Source organism: Thunnus thynnus, chromosome 4 (assembly GCF_963924715.1).
Source record: "Thunnus thynnus chromosome 4, fThuThy2.1, whole genome shotgun sequence".
Taxonomy (NCBI): domain Eukaryota; kingdom Metazoa; phylum Chordata; class Actinopteri; order Scombriformes; family Scombridae; genus Thunnus; species Thunnus thynnus.
Genome location: NC_089520.1, coordinates 23,684,596 through 23,702,875, shown reverse-complemented (window position 1 = coordinate 23,702,875; position 18,280 = coordinate 23,684,596). Strand labels below are relative to the sequence as shown.

The window sequence follows — 18,280 nt, the reverse complement described above, 5'->3', positions numbered from 1 at the left end:
TCTCTCTGTCTTTTTCTCTCTGTCTTTCTCTCTTTATGACCATATACAGACAGTGTTTCTGATGAGAGTTTGCAAGAATCCGATTCTGATTGGTTGTTTAGACCCTGATGTCGCTGCTTTTCTGTGTACATCACACATCACAATCAGCAAAGGCAGATAGAAACCTAGCCCTCAGTAGGTTCCTACACCTTTTTCAAATGAAAACATGCTTAGTCATTCTGGGGATGAATTGCAGAAGGGGAAACTATCAGTGCTGGGACTCCCCACCGAGTGTGTGTGTATGTTTGTTAGGGTGAGGTTGTAAAGGGGTGAGGGTGTTCCCCATCATTCTTCTCCTCATATGATCACTCAAGAACAACAAGACCACATGACTCCCACATGACCTCTGAGTAAGTGGAAGTACCTCAAAATTCACCCTTTTCTGGAGGGACAGTGTTGGGGAGCCAGAGAGTATCACTGCTAACTTCTTTCATCCCATTTCCCACTCTCAACCACAAGATTTGACATGACACTACGTAATGGATGTAGTCAGACTGATACAGTGCGCAAATGTTGATGCCTTATGATGGTTTCTGTTTTGCTTTGCGGTATTTGTCTGTGCAACATGACCCAGGATCCTGTTGTATCTTTGTTATCTCATTTTAATTTATTCATGACCAATTAACCAAACCGACTGAACAATTTATTTTGTTCAAAAAAGATAGACAGAATGCTTAGTCAAACTCTTTGTTTACTTTTTCTTTCATCAGATATTACCCAATATAAGTTAAGTTCTTGAATATGTGTGTTTATACATCTGAGAAGTTTGGCTTATTTTTTATTTTGATTTCAAAAAAAAAAAAAAGTTTTTGTAGAATAATGTGTCAAAAAATGTTGTTCAAGTCTATACTGAGGCTAAGGCACTAGCCTTATGATCTGTTTTTATCAAATATTTATGTACAAGAAGGACATCACATGAGCACACTGCACATCTTTGAAACAGCCTGATTGATTTATTAAAGAGGCAGTTATTTGAGGCCCCATGCAAACAGAGAGAGACACTGTGGCAGTGAATGCTCTAAGGCATATACACTTGATAAATAGCATAAGGAGTCTGACAATCTGTTGTTGAACAACTTGTGAAATGTGCACTGGATGCCTTTGGTTCAGTGGGAAAACAACACAGAGCGCATGTGAGTGGAAGACAGGAGTCCTTGGGTTGACACGTAGCTGTTATAAAGTTTTTGGAAAAAGGCTACTTTTTAAAATAAGCATATATGTTGTTGTTATATGGAAATCAGCTTCATCTCTGAATGTGCAATGATAGGTGTGGGATGTATTTAGCCTAATTTAGCTGGTTCCTGGAAGACTGGAAGAAGGGGAAAACTAGGTCCAGCAAAGGCTCAACAACTTTAAAGCTATTTTATTTATACTGTACATTGTACAGTGTCTTGTGTATTTAACACATATAAATAGAAAATTAGACATTATAGTTGTAGGAGCAGTTATAGTTGCTCAACATTGGGAGTTGCCTCTTGACCAACAACAGGTTGGTGTAGTATTTCACCAACACAACATCTCAAAAGTATTGGGCTTGAAATTTTTCTTACAGATTCCCCTGACTTTCCCTCTATTGGATGGATGGCTATAATATTTGGTACAAACAATTATGTCCTCCTCAGGATGAATTGTATTGACTTTGGCAACCCCTTAAATTTACATCTAGTGCCACCATCAGGTCATAATTTTAATTATTGCTTTTGTACTTTTTTAATTAGTGAACCTCAGTTGAGATTCTTTTTCACTAATAAACACAAAGATGATGAATAAGACAAGTATAATGTAATGAGCACTTCACCATGAGAACAGAGCTCAGTCAACATATAAAAATAAAGTGTATCACAACATTGCACACTTCTCCTTCCCCTCTTACCACTCTTTTCTTATCAATAAAGCACACATGAACAATTATAAATTAGGCTTCTGTGGCTTCTGAGGCTTTACACTGCATCCAGCTTGATAGCTACTCTTCCTTTTTAGGAATCACTTCAACTGCAGACCTCTGATAGAGAAGTTAACTTTTCACAGCAATCAGATCAAACTTAACCTTGCACTCTGTTAATTGTCACCATCCTTTTGTGTTTTGCATGTTTTTTTCCTTTCATTCCACCCTTTCTCTTGCCCACCTCTAACTTTTTTCCTCCCTGCATTTCTTCTCCACAGTTTCCTAGACCTCTCGGGCTGGACTGCGGTGCATTGACGTCGGCTCGCCCTCCCCTGCCCCCTCGCCCCCCAGCAATGGCCTCACGCATCGGCCTGCGGATGCAGGTAATACAAATATCCTCCACAAGCCTGTAAATAGTGCATTCAAGGCTTTCATTAGGTAAGGACATCATAGTCCAGTCTGTTTGTCGTGTTGTTTAATCGGTGGATCAGTGTCATTTATTTGACGGAATCTACATTCAGAAACCAGTTTTTCCACTGATAAATTTGGCCATGCTATTTGGGCCTTTGGTATTTTGATATATTTATTTTACGCACTTTTCATACAGGGTGTAATAGATGTGCAAGTGACTAGTTGTGCTCTGCTAACAAACAGCCAGCTCTCATGGTCCACTCTTAAAGACAAGAGGTGCAAAAAGAAGCCAAAAATGACAAGGGCATAACCCATTAAAGTCACTTTATAGGTCTGAATATTTTAATGAGAATTCCTGTGATATGTGTGTGTGTGTGTGTGTGTTTGTCTACCCAGCTGATGCGAGACCAGCTGCAGCAGGAGGAGCAGCGCGAGCGGCAGCAGCAGCAGAATGCGGCCCTGCAATATATGCAGCAACGCATGGCTGGGCCACCTGCGCCCACCCCAGCCATTAGCACGCCGCAGCATTACCAAAGCATGCAGGTCCCCGTGGAGGTTCTTAAGGTCAGTAGCACTTCAAGAAATGATTCTTTCCATTGATTAATCTGTTGATTATTGTATTATGGATGGCAATACAGTCTGTAAGTCAGTCTATTTGTTGTTAGGTCCACCATGTTGGTCCAGACTGGAATATGTCCTATATATTAGATGGATTGCCACGAACTTTCGCTCACATGACTTTTCAGCTAGCACCACCAGCAAAGTTGTCACTTTATCCTGTGAAATATCTATTCAATCTCAGGGCACTTATCACATAGAGCAGGTCTTGACCGCGCTCTTTAATTTACAGAGACCCAACATTCCCCATGAGCAAGCACTTGGAAAAACTCCCCTTAAGGGGAAGAAACTTCAAGCTCTAGGTGGGCGGCCATCTGCCTTGAATGGTTGGATTGGGAGAGAAAGAGGGAGGGAGGGGGGCAGTGGAGAGAGAGAGACACAGAGAAGCACAATAACAACAATAATAACAATAGCAACAACAATAATAATAATAATGATAGCGGGCGTAGGCCCGCCTTACTGTAAGGAAACTCCAAGATTCCAAGAAGAGATGGTGCTGGAGGCCAGGGTAATGCCATCTAGAGTAGCTATGTCATTAGATAATGTGTTTCTAAGGTGTTTAGGACCAAGCACGATAACTTCAGTTTTGTCAGAGGACTTTATCAGGTTTTACAGCTGTTTCTAAGGTTCTTGCGTTCAGGGATAAATCGGTGCCTGTTGAGGACAGGAGGTGATGAATTTTGTCTCTACTAGTTAGAATTTAATCATCAAAGAAGCTCATGAAGTTGTTACTACTGAGAGCTATAGGAATACATGGATCAGTAGAGTTATGACTCTTTGTCAGCCTGGCCAAAGTGCTAAAAAGGAACCAAGGGTTGTTTTTATATTTTATCTCAACATCTACTTGATGGATTGGCACACATTTTTTTCAGACATTCATGGTTCCCAGAGGATGTATCCGGACATTGGTTATACCCTGATTTTTCCTCTGTTGGATAGATTGCCATGATATTTGGTACAAACATTCATGTCCTCCTCAGGATGAATTGTAATAATTTTGGTGATCCCATAACTTTCCATGTAGCGCCATCAATAGGTCAATATTTTAATTGGTCCAATACTTTTACTTTTATACTTACTTGACATACCCATCAGCAAGCGCTAATTAGCAAATGTTAGCATGCTAACACTAACTTAAGATGGTGAACATAGGCAACATTATACCTGATTCACATAAGCATTTTAGCACGCTAGCATTAGCATTTAGCTCAAAGCACAGCTATGCCTAAGTATAGCCTCACAAAGCCGCTGGTATGGCTGTTGACTATAAGTCTTCTTTCCACATAAATTAATTCATCTATGTCATCTAAAAAGTAGTGAAAAATGGTAATCACAATGTCTCAGAGCCCAGTGATGTCTGCAGATTGCATGTCTTGTCCAAACTACAGCCCTAAACCCCTAAATATTAAATTTACAATTATATAAAACAAAATCAAGTAATGTCTCACTTTTGAGAAGTTGGAACCAGCATAGCATGTGTATGAATGCATTCTATGATTTTGATCATGATTGATACTGCAATCATTGATTGAAAGATGGAAGTATTTGGGCAGAATAAGAATAAGCTTAAACAGAGATTTGTGTTTTGGTCCATTGTTGTACTGATCACAGATTCCCCTCTATCTCCACACACTCTCGTTTTCTAGACTTGGAACCAAAATTATGTGTAGTAAATTGTCAATGACTAACTTCTGATCACAATGCAAAAGCACTATATGCACTAAACTGATCTCATTGAGTGGACTGAGGGAAGAGAAGGAAATTGTTGTGGGGGTTCAAAAGGACATGGGGCTGTGGCACTTCCGTTAATCCACTCACATGTTGCCGGGAAGGAGACAGGACAGAAGGGAGCAGTGGAGCTGGTTAGGTTAGCATTGTGGTCTCTCTCTCAGCGCTGCCTCTCAAGTAAAAATCAGAGACAGATTTGAAAAAGGCAGAGAGAGAAAAATGCGGTGGAGCAGCAAGCAGGTAGGGAGACTGAAGGGGGAGGATGTCGGGCAGATAAGAGAAGTTTGACATGTTTGGCGATAGGACAGACAGGAGCAATGTAGATAGTCTGAGTCAGACAGGGACAGATAAAGCTGAAGTGACATTTTGCCTGATTCCAAAGATGCCTGTGTGTGTCCTTATCTTTAATGGCGTGTGTTTGTGTGTATATGGGTTTGTACAATATTCCATTATGCACTTGTGCATGTGTGTACATGTGTGTCTGTGCACGCTTGTATTTTATGGTATTGCGAACTGTAAATCTGTACAGTGTGTAAGCACTGGTAACTGTATGGGGCAATTTGCCGTATTGTATTGTTTACTCAGTGTGAATGAATGTGTGTGTGTGGGTGTGTGGAATGGTGTTTATGAAATCTCAGAGTTGTCAGTGTTTTCTTTTTGCTTTCATGTTGAAGATAAGGTGAGTCGTCTGTCCATCAGGCCCACGGAACCTGTCATACCTCCTGCACTGTGTTTCTTTGGACTGAATGGCGGCTGTGGCTCATGATACCCAGACACATTGAAAGCTGACAACCAATTATTTGTATTTATTCAAACTGTCAAGACCTGCTGTAAAAACATATCATGTTCATAAAAAAAACATGAGGAAGTAGAAACATCTATTTACTGAAAGGTTTCTGGTTCATTTGATATAATCCTGTTGCTGGTTATAAAACAGAGGGGGTTGCAGGGCTGAGGAGATGACTCTTTCTCTGTAGTAACAGAGAGCAGGCTTGCTCTGTACTGAGCTTTAGTCTTTGATGTGAAGGAATGAGGCCAGCCCATTGCTCTTTGTAGCCACACCAGAGGATTTAGTGTGGCTTTACTCCTGTAAGCATTACTACTGAGTAATGCTACTATGTCCTAGTGCCATCACTGTGTTATGGGACAGGAATAATGAGGTGTACATTTAAAGCACATACTCCACGTGCTGTGGGTTATATGTTCAAATGTCAGTGTTAAAATATGCTGAGCTAAGGAGCTAATACAACAAACTAAACATGTATATATTACTTAAAATGTAATTCTAATGATAACTTCCTGTGTTTAGGGATGGGAGTTGATAATGTGGAACATTAGTGTCTTTGATTGTATACACACAAGAGACGCCTCCCTTCAAGTTAGCACAAGTGAATATGTAATAATATATCATTTTTCAAGTCTGTCTCAAAACAATAGTCAGGTACCCATATGAACATTGAAATAGGTTTTTCTTGCCATAATCGTTCCTCCTGTTCATACCGGTCATTAGAAGATCCCTTCATAATGCACTTACAATGTAAGTGATGTCAAAACCACATTTTAAGATCTTTTAACAGCCAGTATGAACAGGAGGAATGATTACATTCCTCTTTCTGTGTTCATATGCGCACCTGACTGCTGTTTTAAGACACACTTGAATCATTGTAAATCCATCCTTTTTAAGTCATTTATTGTCAAGTTTTTTGGTTTTGGTTCTTATGTTATTTAAGTTTTTGTGACACATTAAAGTTGTAATGTATGCTATTTTCAATAAGATTTGTTTTTTTTCACACCAATCAAAAGCCTATTCTGCCCATTGTGGCCATATAAATTATTGTTATTTTCACATTCAAGTTTGATTTATAGGTGAAAAATCAGGATTTTATTTGTTTGTCGACTGAATATAAATGAAAAATTATGGGCCTGTTTTGCTGCTGTGAGGACAAACATTACTTGTATACAAATAAACCTTTTTTCAGCTCCAGAAAACATCAATAACTCTAGCTGTTTTCTAGTATATATCCCTGTTAAAAGAGCTGTCAATCTAGTTGGGAGATTCAGCTGCATCCAGTCGTTTAGTGGTGGGGTTATGTTTTTGTTTACATTTGATGAATTATCACAATCAATAATGGAATAAGTATAGATAACACCCTTTCAATATCTATCTAATACAGGTACAGACCCACCTTGAGAATCCTACAGACTACCATATCCGTCAGTCTCGGAGGCAACAAGTAAAAGAATACTTATCCACCACCTGTGCCACCAAACAGGTATCTGTCTGTCTGCTTTAACTAATGCTGGATATCTTTATGTTTATGTCTTCAACCATCCACACTATTGCAGTATATTTATTTATGTCATTACTCTATCAGTCATTAATAGCATCGCAGGGTGTCCTGTAGACATTGTTCATCCTCTCTTCCTCTCTCTGTCCCTAGACGGTCCATGCAGTAGCCGGACCGATGCCACCCTCTCCTCCCACAACCATGGGACCCACAGGGGGCTCAGCATCTGCACCCCCTCCCCTCCACTCTCCACGCATGCGCACCGAGCAGCTCATGTCTGGCAACAGCGCCCCCAACAGCCCCATGGCCATGCTCAACATCGGCTCCAGTCACGAAAACGAGGTAGACGTCTGAAAGTGTGGGCAGAAAGTAGCATAAACATAAACCCACAAACATTTATTCCTGGTCATGTTGCATAGTAAACTTTACAAGAACCAGATTGAACAAATATCCCTAAAATATGATTTAATTACACACTTAAAAATTATGAGGATTGAACATTACCCCCAAAGTGACATTATCTCCACATTTTATGAAAGCATCATAATGATTTAATTGGTGTTTAGTAAGCTGGGGCAGCATTTGTGAGTGCATTTGTTTCAGTGTGTCATGCGTACACTAGGTGCATGGATAAATGTGTTGACTAACTGGCAATAACTGAGACTGGCTATGATTGGAGTTTAAATGCTCTATTATGGCTTTGCAGCAGTAATTACAGCTTAACAAGTGACAGGGTAACAGCAGAATGCAAAGCCCTTTGAACCTGGCAGACTTTGACCAACTCTCTTCCTCCTCCTCCTCAAACTCTCGACCTCTCTTCCTTCAGTCTTCCTGAGAGAAAATAGTCTTACCAGTTAGCCTTCATGACATAGAAGTCATCTCTTAAGTCTTCTCTTGAGTGAGACGTGCACCTGCAGGCGAGTTCACCTGGAGGCCTGCATGTCATCAGGTTTCAGGTTCCTTGATAAATGCACAAGTAGTGACTGTTTTCAGTGTAGTGTATTGAGGTGTAGTTTAGTTTAGTTTAACTTTATCTTAAAGTTAGACATTATAGGTCATTATCATATAATATGATCATATAAGTAACAGTGTTTCCCTGCGTCTTTCAGATGGATGAGGTCATTGATGACATCATCAGCATGCAGTCCAATTATGATGATATTCAGGCATACATAGACCCTATCCAGATGCCAAACACAGTAAGTAGAGCTACCAAGGTGTGATTTCAGGAACCCTTCATTTGTAATCTTTTATAAGACTAATGTACTTTGCATCCAGTTGACTCCTTTTTATATGTTCTGTTGTTATATCGTATGTTTTAGTTACATTGTTACCAGAAATTTGCTACATGTTTCAGCTACATGCAATGTAGCTGCATGCTACATTGGTGGAGCTTTGTGGCAAGTTTTATTTTTTCCTTAGACCAAAAGCAACATATAGTATTCTTCTAAAAACATGCAAATACATACAGTCTTTTATGAAATAATATTGTAATGACGTGAGAGGATTTTATTGTACAGTTGGTTGAGTTATGGGAGTTATGTTAAGGTTTTTTAAAGAAAATTCTTCAGATTGGTAAACTGGAATCAGCTGACCCATTAGCAACTATTTGTACTTGTTTTAAAGAAAATGATATTTTTAAGACTCAGCAACGGACAAAATGACTCATGATAATAGAAGTGATTTAGTAATATGCTATTTTCACAAATCGCAGTGCAGTATAGTATATGCAGGCTTTTTATAGGTACACATGGGTCACACACCTTATCATGCCTTTAACCTTTAAATTGCAACACTAGAATTCCCAAATGTTGCATTCACTGAATATTTAGTTATCTGTGTTCCTGATCTACTTGAGGGCTTATTTTTGGTCTGCCCTAAATGAGTCAAAGGGTTGGTTTTGCCGACTCATCAGTGCTTTGGCTTTTCAGAAGTTCCTATAATCATTGCTCCTGCATGTGTATACTCATTGTCACTCTCCTCATTTATGTTCAATGTCCCCACTGTTTTTCTTACTACTATATTAAAGATGGTGATGGTGTTCAGGCAGTTTTTAGTCTTGCTAACAATGAATTTAGCGAATGGTTAGTGTTCAAGGACAACATGCGTTCTTCAGCACTCAACCTGCTTTTTCAGTTTTCTGTCTGCCCTTGCGTTGACAAATTAGGAAGTAATCTGTTATGTCCTTTGGCACGCAAACACAAAGACACAAACCCACATACACACATGCAAAAGTGTATAAATGACTTAAACACTAAACATTCCATCCCCAAACCATGTTGGACATAGTTAGAAACTGAAGGGAAGACATGTCAGATGAGGACTGTACAGTGCTTTGTGTTTGAGCGAACAAACTCAGAAAATTAACAATTAAACTGCCAGCAGTTAGAGTTCAACTTGTTTACAAGACATTCAGGAGAGGGAGGTGGAGAAGGGAGGGGGGAATAGTAAAAGATGGGAGGAGGGAAGGGGGATGAAGGCAATTTGTGCAAGGGGAAAACAGGCTTAAAGTCCAGTTAGGGGAAAGTTCACTCTTGTTTGGTGGAGAGCAGAGGTAGAAGAAAGACAGAATTAGTGCTGCTCAGGTCAGTCTACCAGGACAGTGGCGGCATTGCCAGTGAGAGCTGCGTATGTTGCTTGTGCCTGAGAGTGAGGAGGAAAGAGCTCCGGCCTTGTTAGGAAAGGAGTAGAGGATGAAGGAGATGAGTAAGACGTATGCCATTGTGGAAGTTATTGAAGGAGAACAGATTCAGCTGGTAAGAAACTGATAAATTGCTATTTTTAAGATTGTTTAATGTCAGCTTTTGTTTGTGTTGTTGGAGTCGGTTGGCACTCTCAGTTCTTAGGGTTAACCACAATTTGGACCGATGCAGCGGCATCTCTAACTCCCAGCCTCGGGTCTCTGATTATACGATGAGCCACAGGATGGTGGGTGGGGGAGGATGTTGTGTCTTTTTGAGTATGTGGATGGGTTGAATGTAGGACTGGAATCAGGATTGTTGTACATTTGAGTTGATGTTGACCATCATGTTGGGGTCTACCATGCAATTAGATTATTATTATGATTATTGGTGGCTCAGACACATTGTGTGGTCATCTGTCTGACAAGCTGTGTGTGTGTGTGTGTGTGTATGTGTGTGCGTGTGTGTGTGTGTGTGTGTGTATGAGAGAGAGAGAAACCCAAACAGCCTCTTGTAGCTTCATCTGATAATATGTCCTCTGTCAGGATGAGTTTGTCTACATATATGTGTGTACATGTAATTCAACATCTCACTGATTATGTGATCGATCAACCCTGCAGATGATCAGTGAATGTGAAGCTAGTATGAGAACTGAACTGAGAGCAAGAGAGAAACTCAACAGCTCAATTTGACAATAGAGCTGCTTTTTCAGAACATTACTGATGCTGTGTGAAGTTTGTCATGGAAGAAACTGAAGTGTTTTATATTAAAATACACTGGAAACAAAAATCTCAGCCTTATTCCTAACAGACAGACCAGTGAGTAAAACTCACCTGCTAATCCTTATGGGGATTAAAGTGGCAAACTCCATGGAATTCTTGGAATCTCAAAGTTTAGTAAGAGCCGGGAACACCACTGAATACCAGGCACAAGTGAACAGATCGACTCTTGAGTGTGTGTGTGTGTGTGTGTGTGACTGTGTGTGTGTATGGATGGTTACACTGAGCCATATTGAGTACCAGTCACGCACGCTTTTTCATTTAAGTTAGTTCGAATGGGGCATGGAGGTGGGCCACCCGGCCAGAACATGCGTAGTCAGAGCAGAAGCATGGAGGAGGCATATGAATGTGTGTGTTTTTGAGTTTTTATAATCAGGAGCAAACCTGAAACAACCATAATGGGCTGTGATGTTGTATTACATCGTGGGATTCTGTCATTAATATTGATGCACAGTTTTGCTTTCAAAATTAACATTAGAGAGTGGCTAGTAAGTCAGATATAATAGAGAATGTCAGCTGAAAATCACAGTTTCTATTACCATAAAGTCCACTGTGATGACAATCAACCAGAACATTTAAGATTTTTCTTGCTTAAACAACTAAAAACACAATTAATATGCAGTTTGACATACAAGAAAGTTTATAAATATCAGAAAAACATCAACTCGTCATTCATTTTTCCAAACCATAACAATATCATTTCCTTCTTACTGGTGAAGACTTATACTTTATCTCAATGCTGTTAGATCTTTTGTCAGATTATTAACAGAGCATATAATTTACATACAGAAGTGAACCTGTGGAGGTCTGTGTGTGTGTGTGTGTGTGTGTGTGTATATATGTGTGTGAATGTGTTTGATCTCACAGCTCACACACAGTAGCCAGCAGATAAGGTATCTTTCTGTTTGAATTCTTTATCTTTCAGGCCTCATTAGCAGTGTCACATTTACCCTCGCTTCAGGGAGTAAGACACAACTGGTAACAAGGCATCAAAAGTCCATCGGACTCATTAAAATATACAATTAAAAGGAAATCGGGTCTTTTTAGGAGCCCATACAAAACTAAATCACAGCTGTTACACAATGTCTAAAGTGCAAGAGTTAGAAGACCACTCCACAAGTGTTTAGGAGCTGGAGAAGTCAGAGGAGAGAATCAAGCCATAAAAAGAGATAAGATACTGTAGATAGGATGATAGTCAATCATTACTGTGTGTTTGGCAGGCTGTTCTCAGGTGTGATATTATTGCATTATCTCCTGCTATCTGCCCTTTACAGCACACTAAACATGAACACTGACTTTATAAAAGTACTTACCAAGGGGTATGAAGCTGTAAATGAGTCGTTAAGGAAGAGTCGTTAGAGAAATAATCTGGATTTACAACGGTTTGACCTGAGTTAGATTTAGTGTTACTTTCAATTTTTATTACTTTTTCAATTTGATTTGAACACCCCTAGCCTTCTCATATTATAGTTGAATTACAAATAAAACTTATTGTATGTCATGTGACATGATGTTAAATTTAGGACTTTGGAGGAGGCATTGATGCCATTGTGTTGATTATATTCTTGCATGGTTTTCACTGTGTTGTGTACAAGTAGTAGTATAACTTATTAATCATTTGTGTACCTTTGGTTACTCAAAATCAAACTTGCGTTTCACTCACATCCCTGGTTAAACCTTTCAATCTGTTCATGGAGCACAAAGTATTCCTATGGCATCCTCAGATGAGAGGACTGTCATTACACAGCAAACAAAGGAAGCTGCTCCTAAATTTCATTTGTAGATTGCTGGTTTTCTAACTGTGTTTACATGTTTTGTGCATGTTTGTGTGTGTGTGTGTGTGTCCTCCCCAGCTCCCTCTGTCCAGCAGTCACCTGGATGTGTATACAGGTCCTGGGATGAAGGGGCCAGCTATTGCTATGACCAGTAACTCCTGTCCTGCCAACTTGACCATCAAACGAGAACTGTCAGGTGCGAAAGTGAAGATTTTTCTGCACTGTAGTCGCAAATTATTTAACTTACCGATTCAAAGCTTTTAAGAAGTTAAGTTATACAGAAGACTGAGGTCCTTGTGTTCCTGTCATTTAGTATGTTATTGATTATAAAACATTGTACACCAGTATGCTATTTATGTCTTTAATTCTTTTTTCATTTGTTGACAATACTGAAACACTGCTTCTGTAGAGATGTGGCACAGTTTCAGCCATTAGTTAATCACTTTTTGTTTTTGCAAAGACACAGAAGCCCGTGCGCTGGCCAAGGAGAGACAAAAGAAAGATAACCACAATCTGAGTAAGTCCTTCTCTCAGCAAGCTATTTCTCTAAATGATCTACTCCTTTTTCAATTTTCTTCTATCATAGTGTTCATGCCCTCAGTTCATATGTATGCACAGGACATGCACACATGCACTATGCACACACGCACACACACACACCATAATTTGTCTCTTGCAAAAACAGTTTTATACAGCCTTGCACTGATTTAGCTGACATAGTGCAACTAGTGGGTGGATGGTTAACCTGCAAATTTCTGCTGTTTTGGCACTTAAGTGTAATTGCCTGTGACCGTGTGTGTGTGTGTGTGTGTGTGTGTGTGTTTGTCCCTTTCTGCCCTCTGTATATATCCTTTCATGCCTTTGATTCTACTCTATTATTGTCTTCATCATGTCTTTTTCTGTTTTAACTCCCCTTTGTCTTCCCTTCATCTTCTCCTCAACAGTTGAAAGACGGAGGAGATTCAACATCAATGATCGTATTAAAGAACTTGGCACCATGATCCCCAAAACCAATGACCTGTGAGTAACTTACTCTGTGTTTTTAGTGTAGATAAAATTGTTTAATGAAATATCAGTTACTGCCAGTTACTTATGTATGAATTTGTCTGTGTTTACTTACTGTGTGCTTAGTGATGTGCGCTGGAACAAAGGTACTATACTGAGAGCATCTGTAGAGTACATCAAACGCATGCAGAAGGATGTACAGAGGACCAGAGAGGTGGAAAATAACTTTAAAAGGATGGAAATGGCCAACAAACAGTTGATGCTACGTATCCAGGTAACACACCAGCACACATGTTTAGAGACACACAACCACAGCAAATACATTCATACTTACAATGTCGCCGTTCACCCACTGACTACAGGAGTTGGAGATGCAGGCTCATCTGCATGGCCTACCCAGCACCTCTCCCTCTGGCCTGAACACGACTGACATAATGGCTCCTTATATAAAACAAGAGACCAGCCCAGAGGAGAACCTTTCTCACCCCCAGGCACAAACCCACCACCAGCCCCAGCACCTACCCCAGAACCAGGCTCAGCAACAGGCTCAGCAGCACCACTTCCTTCCACAGACCCACCTCCACCAACAGGGCCAGGTTCAGCCTCAGCACAGGCACCTGCCACCGCTCCCCCAGCACCTCCAGCCTCAGCCACCCATCCAGTTCCCAGCTGTAGGCAGCTCCCAGCCCTTTGACTTTGCCCAGTCGCTGGACTTGTGCGATGGGATGCCAGGTTTCTCAGATGGCATGTCGGGGCTGGGCGACTTGGCCGGACTGGACGTCCAGGGGAGGAGAGGCGAGCTGGGCTTCCTGATGATGGACGAGCCTTTGTCCCCTGTGGGTGGAGACCCGCTGCTCTCTGCGATGTCCCCTGAAGCTTCTGTCGACTCTAGCCGCAGATCCAGCTTCAGCATAGAGGATGTAGACCTACTCTAGACACATGCATACATACACGCACTCCCACAAACCAACACAAGCACAAGTAGAGATTTCAGAGAGGTGTCAGTGTGGAGGTACATCATCACAAACTCCAACACATTTACAGCATGTACAACACAAATGAATAAGACATGACACACGCCCATAACATGCAGCGCATACTGAATACATCACACAAATTGATCATACATTGATGCCACTCATTTTTTGTATAATTACCCCTCCTTAATGGCAAGAGCAAGGTACAAGCAAGGAAGGTAGCAGGTACAAGCGCATGCGTACGCGCACACATACACACACATACACACAGGCACACACACAACTGGATGTGAGATAAACTGAGAAGCTTGAAACGTTGCCCAACACACTGAGCATTTACAAGGGGTGAACCAACACTGCCAGGTCAGGAGTTATATAGCACACTTGGCCTCGTTTCCATAAAGGTGGCTCTGAATTATAATTGAGGAGGACAAAACCAGCAGTTAATTAGATTGAAGTTATCAGATACAAGGACAACCAAGCGCATTGTCTTACTTGATAGAGGACAAGTTATTTTCCCCTTACATCAACCTCTTTTAGTAACCATAAACGATTGAATGAACGATAGTGAGTAAAATGGAAATAGCTTTATGGTCCTGCATACATAATTTAGCTTAAGGGGATGCAGTCCAGTCTAAATGGTCTGTTCCTCAATCTGCTATTCCACAGTTTGCCTTCACCTCAAGCACAAGCTGTTTGGTGTTTGACAAAGATCTGCGTTAGTCTGCTAAGCTCAAGTGTCCACATCTTAGAAAACATTTAAAGAATGGGCGGACAATGTAGGAATCAGATAATCCAGCCCTTCTGCATCTGTAATTGTTGTCTTCTCATAAACATGTACACCCTCTCACTCACACTGCTGTGCCCCAGTTTCTACACCTTTTAACACTTTTGACACTGTGAGGACCTTTACCCAAAGAAGACACAGTTAGTGTTACTGTGTCGACTCTGGAGAGAGTAGAAAAAGCCATTTGAAAGTCTCCAAAAAAACAGTGTGTCATCCAAATTTGTGAGGTGTCAAAATACTCAGGTACTGTAACAGGAAGTAGAAGCAGAAGTTAACCCAGGCTCATAACCCCTTTCAACGTGCCTTTTGATTTTTGCAGCTGCTGCTCTTCAAAGGTTATTAAAGGTTAGAGGTCATGACCAGGGTTTAGAGTTAAAATAAACTTCAATTATGCCTGTAAATGCTTCTGTAGTAATTATACCTTTGTTAGTGCAGGAGAGTTTCATTTTTATCTCACTAAGTGACTTTGTAGAGCACAGCTTGTACTAGAGGCCCAGGTGAAGAAAAGATAGAGTGACTGGAAAGAGGAAAAGATAGTTTGCATCAGCTGACAGCAGTAGTAGTGTAGTCTTCACTGTAAAACACAGCATTAGCTCACACTTGCATGCATTCACACTCACTTTTCGGTTCACAAACAGGCATCCATTAAACACGCAGATGCTCACATACTGTATGCATGATCACACTCACACACATACATACATTGCAGTGTGCCTTGAGGCTGTTTTCAAATCATCATGTTATCGAGTCTCCTGTACTTCAGTCTTTACCCTGTTGAGTCGAGTGAAGCTGCAAGCTACAGAGGTGAAGCTCAGGTCTGCTGTTCAAACTGCCACCTAAAGGGAATCTGTTATCCTATTGGCTAACTGACATCCATTTGTCATCATATTCATGGTTGGAGCAGGCTGATGTGGACCTGAGTTGTATCTCTGCTGTGGTAGACCTGGGGCTTGGCTTTGATTTGATATAGCTTATGATCAGTACTGATGAAGGTAGGAAAAAAAAAAAAACTTTGATGGTGATTTTTTTTGATTAAAAGAAGTGTTTGTTTTCGTTATTATAGTTTGTTGTTTATTTTAACTCCCAAAGCACTGGAAACTATGTTATTGTTTTGACTTTGTACATGGAAGAATTATGGAATAAGATTTATTTAGATGTTTTATGCCACTAAGCCACTTAAATGTATTTTGTTTGTATTTGTTGTTTTAGTTCTTTTTCAGTTTTATTCCAAAACTACCCTTTCTTCTCAGAGCCAATTTCAGTAAGTACACTGTAAAGGCACTTAAGCCACCAATGTGTTACTGGGGGAGGAGCGGGGAGCCATTTATGAACTTCCAGATTTCAACTGACTTTAGAGAGATGAAGAGATTATGTACATTTATGATGCCATTTTTATATGATTGGGGTTTTATTTTTCTCTCTGTTGTGAAATTTGGAGCCAGACATAGATGAAAGGTGATTATTTGATTTGATTCTATTCAAATTGCTCATTTTATGAATGTAAGGTTTACCAGTGGTTCCGGTCAGGCTGAAGCAGGTCGGTGTTTTTTGCCATGCCTTTTTTCTTCCCGACTTTGGTTTCCATGGAGACTGGAAGACGACTGACTTCACATAAACTCTGAGCCGAGGAGTTGTGGTTGCCATGGTGTCATATCACTGACTCTGCATTTGTCTCTGTCTGTCTACCAGAGTTGTGCCTTTTCCCTTTTCAACCACAGTTTGACTGTTGTTGTCACCCAGCCAACACTCCAAAGACCTGCTCAGGCCTCCTCTACTCTTCCACTAGAGGGCGCTCTGCAGAGCAAACTACACAGGGAAAAGTGGTTCTGATTTTACTGAAGATATAAAATGTTTTACCAGAATCCATTCAATGGCTTCAAGTGTTTTTTATTAATATGACTTGAGAAACAAGTGTTTGTGTGTGCGTGTGTGTGCGTGCACTTGTATTAATTATGTAGAGACAAATCAGTCATGTTGAAAGGGGCTTTCCTTTCATGTGAAACTTTGTTGGTAAGGGTGAGGTTAACATTATGGTATGGTAGTTAAATCAAATTAGAGAACCAATCACCAGAATGACTGCAGACAGATAAACTTTTTAAAGCCAGTTTGAGATGATTCAATAGTTTTGACATGAAGTTTAAATTCCTTTTAAGAAAACAGAAAATGTACATCTATGAATATGGTATTTGGCAATGATATCAATAAATTTAAAAGAAAAAAATGTTTTTCTTTGGATCTGTGGAAATTGTGAAAACCAACAAAACATGTTATGGTAATATAAACAAAATTATAACATGAATTAGCAATAATAAAAGGCAAAATAATCAGGTGTGAGAACAAATCCAAGATGTGAGTGTTTCAGACTGAGCTTTACAAAATGAACAGTTTAAAGGTTTAAATCTGTGTAATGCTTTACTGGATAACATTTATGAATAATCTTATATGTAACTTCTCTTACCATATTTGTGATTAAATATTTATGTGTTGATATCCAAATACTCTTTCATTGAAGAAACATCTTGTTGAAGAAAGAGATCTGATGGCTCTTTTATTCTTCAAAGTAGAAGAAAAACGTATCTACCTGTAAAGGAATCAGTGGGGTTAAAGGAGGAGATTTGAAAGGATTATGGTACGTGTACTGTAAGTCTAGAGAGTGAATGCAAGCCAAAGTGATGTCCTCCTCAGAGAAACAACTAGTTTGTGTGTGTGTGTGTGAGAGAGAGAGAGAGCGAGCGAGATAAGAGGTAGAGGTGGTGTACTTTTGTGATGTGGTATGTGATGAGTACAAACTTAACAGTTGAATTTGGTGAAAAATGAATGTGCATCCATATAAATAATGTGCGCCAGTTCTGCCTTTAGAAATAAATCCAAAGATAGATTTAAAGGTAAAACTAACCTCACTTGGAAATGTGGCTATTCTCAGGTGTAATTCAAAGGTTGGAGTGTAGCTGAAGGATAGTTACGTGCTTGCCACTAGTGAAAGATAAATGACTATATATATATATATATACAATGACTATAAGTGTTGTCTGTGCATATAATGTAGAGGTTAGTGTTTGTATCTCACTGTTATTTTTGTGTATGGGGGCAGACGACCGGTGAGCCAAACCCACTAAATGTTCTTACATTAAAGGCTATGTCCACCAGGGAGCACCAGAGATCTACTGTAGGCTGATGACTTCTCCGGCATCTCCCTTGACATTGTGATATCACTATTACAGACAAGAGCAAGCTGCAGTGCAATTAACCTGTTTCAAATACTACTTACTGTAAGAACCCGATCTTATTTATTTTGCTTGTTCACAAA

The 18,280-nt window shown here is 40.0% G+C and overlaps 1 protein-coding gene across 6 annotated transcripts in view; it reads left to right on the top strand.

The window, feature by feature from the left end:
* The window catches only part of tfeb (transcription factor EB), a 35,512-nt gene extending 18,673 nt beyond the window's left edge, over nt 1-16,839 (top strand). For 5 of the 6 annotated variants that reach the window (XM_067587741.1, XM_067587737.1, XM_067587739.1 and 2 more), the window contains 10 exons: nt 2,203-2,307; nt 2,732-2,899; nt 6,856-6,954; nt 7,123-7,311; nt 8,079-8,168; nt 12,283-12,400; nt 12,665-12,721; nt 13,149-13,224; nt 13,336-13,483; nt 13,572-16,839. In XM_067587741.1, the coding sequence (XP_067443842.1) occupies nt 2,278-2,307; nt 2,732-2,899; nt 6,856-6,954; nt 7,123-7,311; nt 8,079-8,168; nt 12,283-12,400; nt 12,665-12,721; nt 13,149-13,224; nt 13,336-13,483; nt 13,572-14,144 (1,548 nt within the window). In that variant the 5' untranslated portion in view covers nt 2,203-2,277 and the 3' untranslated portion in view covers nt 14,145-16,839. The remainder of the gene's footprint in view (nt 1-2,202; nt 2,308-2,731; nt 2,900-6,855; nt 6,955-7,122; nt 7,312-8,078; nt 8,169-12,282; nt 12,401-12,664; nt 12,722-13,148; nt 13,225-13,335; nt 13,484-13,571) is intronic. The other variant, XM_067587743.1, reaches the window with a different exon arrangement.
* The last annotated feature ends 1,441 nt before the right edge of the window (nt 16,840-18,280 follow it).